Here is a 5261-nt window from a genome sequence, read left to right on the forward strand (position 1 = left end):
TATTTTTTATTAATTAAATTTCGTCATTACCTCAAGAGTTGATTTTTAACAAATCACCTATTATTTATTTTCAAATCTTTTAATCAATATCAAAATATCCACCCAAATTGATAACAGCAACCTTCCTACATTCCAAAAGCAACATATGTAAGGCAAACACAATTTCAATTTCGTGCAATTCGTGTTTCAAAATTTCGTACTAAATAAACAGCAATGCTCTTCAGTTTTAGTAACTGAAAATCTCATAATAATTTGTAATATTTGATCATTATGACATTGTAACTGTCATTTGCAATTGCAATAATTTAGTTGATGAAGTTCCATTCGAGAATAGAAAATATATTTAACTACTATTGTCTTATATTTCACTTGTAGCCTGCCTTTTTTCTTTGTGCAACATGGCTGAGGGCAGTGAGCATGCCGGTGCCGGTGGCCGTGGCGGCGGCAACTCACAGTCTCAAGTGATTCAAGTTCCTGAACCTGAACCACACCCAGTGATGGAGCAATTACCTGATGTTCACTATTGCATTAACAGTCCTCCTCCTTGGCGTCAGTATCTTATTGTTTTTCTTTTTATGGCAAAACAAATTGAAAACTAGACTAATATGCATTCAACAAAACTCATGCACTTTTGTTTCTCTGACATATACAATCCAAAGAAATATGAAATGACTAAGCGTTCAATGCAGAGTGTTTTTATTTGGAGAATGTTATGAATTTTCCTTTGGAACATTTTGGCTGAAACAAAAACATGCATATACTGATTTGTACATTTGGGAGAACCATTGATCCCTGCTGAATGATAATTATCACGGGATCCATGATTGATGGTGGTGCTGGATTTATAATCAGGAGGCTTTGTAGGAACATGAATTTACGATTTTGGCGGGCAGATTATGCACTGCGGGTGTAGATATGTGATTTGTGAACCAGTGTTTTGGTATCATGGTAGTGTATTGTTACATCACCTGGAGCTTGTATCTTATATTATGCATGTGTATGGATGTATAGTTCAAGATTCTAGTTCTTCGTGTGATGTGATACACTGCAGCATTCTATTTTGCTCTTTTGTAATTCGCACTCCTTATGCTATATATGTGTGTGTGTCGTTTTGTTGGGCGACCAAAAAAAAAACAAAAACATGCATATACTTTTCATGAACCAAAATTTATCTTCTTGCTTGTTTCAACATTTTAACTGTATTTTTTATTGCCATGCATTCAGCACAAGCACTGCTATTGGGATTCCAGCATTATATTCTGACTCTTGGCATGACCGTTCTGATTCCAACTGTGATTGTTCCTGAAATGGGTGGAGGCCATGTAAACAATTTTTTTCTTCCATTTATTTTCTTTTTCAAATTTTAAAATGTTGTGAGTAAACTGAAAATCATTAATTCAACGTAGGCTGAGAAGGCCAAGGTGATACAGAATCTATTGTTTGTTTCTGGATTAAGCACACTTCTCCAAACTTGGTTCGGAACACGATTGCCAACTGTAGTTGTTGGTTCATACAGTTACATAATACCCACAATGTCAATTGTCCATGCCAAGAGATACAGTAACTATACAGACCCTTATGAGGTCAAGGAGACTATCTTTTATGCTTTTATAATTGCTTATGGATAAGCTTACCTTATAGAAGAAAATAAGAAAGAAAAACGAAATAAGACTTCTTTCACAAGCTAAAAATAACTTGTGTACAAGTTAAAATCAGTTTTTTTAAGCTAATTAAAATCATTTAGTTTCTCCAAAAAGCTGATTTGATAGCTTATGGAAGAAGCTTATTTCATTTTTTTTCTTGTTATTTTCTTTTTCTATGAGTGCTTATAGAAAGGCTTATTCACTGTGGACCCCTGTGGTTCTACTTGGTGATGTTTATTCCTCGTTATTATGTTGCTGATAAACAGAGGTTCACTCACACAATTAGAGGAATACAAGGCGCCTTGATCATAAGTTCAATTTTCCATGTGTGTATGGGATTCTTGGGCATTTGGAGGTTTGCTATCAGGTTAGTAAGTGCATGGCATGCATCTTTTTTGGCTTGTTAGAGCTAATAAAATCCTTTAATTAATTTTAGCATTTTATATGCCTCTAGTTAATTGCTTCTTGTGCTGATTTAGGTTCCTAAGCCCACTTTCTGTAGTACCTTATGTAACGTTTACTGGACTCAGTCTTTATCATCTTGGATTCCCAATGGTAAAAAGTTCTACATTAGTCTCTCAATTTTTCAGTCAAATAGGTTGAACGCTTGAATCTTAATTCTCAACTTTTATGCAATTTAGTTAACTGTAAGTCTAGGACTTGATAATAGGATTATAGTACTGACTTTCCCTCTATTCTGTAGCTGGCAAAATGTGTTGAAGTGGGGCTTCCAGCACTGATTGTTATGGTTTTCATCTCACAGGCAAGTTAATTTTGCTCGTGTCCTGTAGAATATGTGATAATAATATATATTATGAAGGCACTTGGAATAATGTTGGTTAACATCAATATTTATGTGATAGTAATATAAAGAAATCATGAAAGATGCAGTTATAATATGATACTAAATTTTAAATTCACTATTTTTTATTCTTAAATTTTGGTCCACAATGTGTTTATTATCAACTATTGTCCTGCAGTATCTTAATCATTTTGTTAGCACCAAGAGGCTTATGTATGAGCGATTTGCGCTGTTGTTTTCCATTGCAAGTGCATGGTTACTTGCACAGCTTCTGATTTCAAGCACTGCATATAACCACAAGCCAGAAAGTACTCAGAATAGTTGCCGCACTGATCGTGTTGGTCTTATTAGTGGTTCTGAATGGTAAGTTTGTGGACTCGTTAAGTTTTTCCAATTAATGATCAATAACTTGCGTGCCTTTCAGAATCAAGTTTAGTTTTATCCACCCAGTTTCATTCTTTGAATGAGATCTTGATTTTATGGTTTATAGGGGAACTGAGGAGCTTATGATCTTGAGTAAAAATGCTCTCTCCTTTTGGGGGCTTTTCATATATGTTTACAAGTTAATTAAAAGAATTGTCTGCATTTATACAGGTTTCATCTCCCTTTAGTTCCCTTCCCATGGGGGGTTCCTACCTTCAACTTCGGAGAAGCTCTTGCTATGATAGCCGCTTCTTTTGTTTCTCTATTTGAGGTAAGCACTGTGACCCTTGATAATTATGCTGGTGCTATGCGACTTCACTAGTCTTTCATCACAAAAACTACTTAAAACTGAAAAAACATTTGAAAATGCATCCAGTCCCATCTTATATTTGCTTTAAATTTAAACATTTTTCATGTTTACATGCAGTCTACTGGTACATTTTATGCTGCGGCAAGATATGGAAGTGGAACACCCGTGCCACCACATGTTGTGAGCCGTGGAACTGGCTGGGTGGTAAGATACACATGCACTATATTTTGCAATTGTTTCTGGAATCATAAACAGGAAGCTTACAATTGATTTTTGGTCGTGTCATTCTTATTGTTGGTTTAGGGAGTAGCTTCTTTGGTCAATGGCTTTGTTGGTTCTGTAACCGGATGTACGGCATCAGTGTAAGTTTAGCTCAACATTAAACCCCCTTGAATGTATTTGTAGATGAGCCTCGACATATCAGATATCACTCATGATTTCAAGTCCAACCAATTTAAGGGCATGCTTGTCTGGTTTGAAGAAACATTTTTCTTTTTCATTTCTATAAAATTTGTGCAGGAAAAAGTGGAACAACATTCGTTTTTAACATTCCCTACACAAACTTTAAACTAAAAAAATATGATGTTGGTAAAAAATACTAAAAGCTATAGAGTTTTCTTTTCCATCCTAGTTCCTGTTAGTACCTAGTCCTGCTCCAAAGACCATGCTGGAGTTGAGCCTCTTTATCCATCTGCATAATTTTGCATATATGCATTGCTCTTGTTTCAGGGAGAATGCTGGATTATTGGCATTGACAAAGGCGGGAAGCCGAAGAGTCATCCAAATATCAGCCGGCTTTATGATTTTCTTCTCTATTGCTGGTATGATAGACTAACATCTTTGGTAATATGTGCAACTTAACGATCTTCCTTTAATAAATCTGGAATTTCCCAATGGGGCGAAACATTCATACAATTTCTTAAATACTGTTGGTGTTGTTCTCCAATTAGACCTAATTAAAGACCTAAAGAACTGTATCTAAGTTTTGTCCTTCCTAATGTTGCCTATGAAATGTTATTATTATTCTTTAATTAGTGATATCTCATGTTACACACTTTCCCTTCAACCAGGAAAACTTGGAGCAGTTTTAGCTTCTATACCTTTGCCAATCATAGCAGCAATGAACTGTATATTCTTCGGCTATGTCTGTAAGTTCTCTCTAACCATCTGTCTTTGTAGCTTTGGCAACCCATAGAACTTGACAAGAGTTTGCAACTTGGGATGTGCAGCTTCTGCAGGTCTTGATTTTCTACAGTTCTGTAATCTCAACAGTTTCAGAACCAAATTCGTGTTGGGTCTCTCATTCTTCCTCGGCATCTCCATTCCGCAATATTTCATAGAATATTTTCATGTAAAGCATCATCACGGATGGGTGAGATATCTGAACATAAATCAATCATTGAAAATAACACGAATGCAGAACTGTACCTAGATGTTGTTCAAATTTGATTGTGGTATACATGACTCTGTGAGTGATTGTGATTTCAATGAATTTGCAGTTCAATGATATCGTTAGCGTGATCTTCATGTCGCATACAACGGTGGCTGCATTGGTTGCGTTCATTTTGGACATCACACTCTCACGTGAAGATGATGCAGTCCGTAAGGACATTGGTTTGCAGTGGTGGGAGAAGTTCAGTGTATATAATGCTGATGGTCGGAATGCTGATTTCTATAAATTACCATGTAGACTCAATGAATTCTTCCCTGCCCTTTAAGCAGCTTCTTTGGTTATATTATAGATGTTCATTTTAACCCTTTAAGCCAATTCATCACTTTTTTTTTTCTCAAAACAATTTATATGTAATTTCCCATAACATTTGTTTAATAGGAGTAATGTTGGACAATGGGAATAATTTATTTATTATATCCTTGATAGTATTACATTATTCATTATTGTATTGAGAAGAGAAGTGATTTACTTAGTTTTCATGAATGTGGTCACATCAGAGGCTAGTGCTCATTTTAGAATAGATGAATCCAATTGAGAGAGAGAAAAAGGATTGACCTTTTCTGCCAGAGAATATACGGGATCACATTAGTACATGAAAGGCAAATAACGGTTATTTTTAAAGGTTTAGAG

At 35.4% G+C, this 5261-nt stretch overlaps 1 protein-coding gene across 1 annotated transcript; it reads left to right on the plus strand.

Annotated features, from left to right (window-relative positions):
- The first annotated feature begins 398 nt into the window (after positions 1-398).
- LOC114408068 (putative nucleobase-ascorbate transporter 9) lies at positions 399-4963 on the plus strand. Its single transcript, XM_028371193.1, has 12 exons — positions 399-549; positions 1225-1322; positions 1407-1583; positions 1910-2010; positions 2123-2216; positions 2666-2808; positions 3076-3139; positions 3296-3343; positions 3912-3999; positions 4249-4326; positions 4408-4550; positions 4678-4963. The coding sequence occupies exons 1-12, from the start codon at positions 399-401 to the stop codon at positions 4894-4896; spliced, it is 1404 nt and encodes a 467-aa protein (XP_028226994.1). The 3' UTR covers positions 4897-4963.
- Positions 4964-5261: the final 298 nt, after the last annotated feature.

Source organism: Glycine soja, chromosome 4 (genome assembly GCF_004193775.1).
Source record: "Glycine soja cultivar W05 chromosome 4, ASM419377v2, whole genome shotgun sequence".
NCBI lineage: Eukaryota > Viridiplantae > Streptophyta > Magnoliopsida > Fabales > Fabaceae > Glycine > Glycine soja.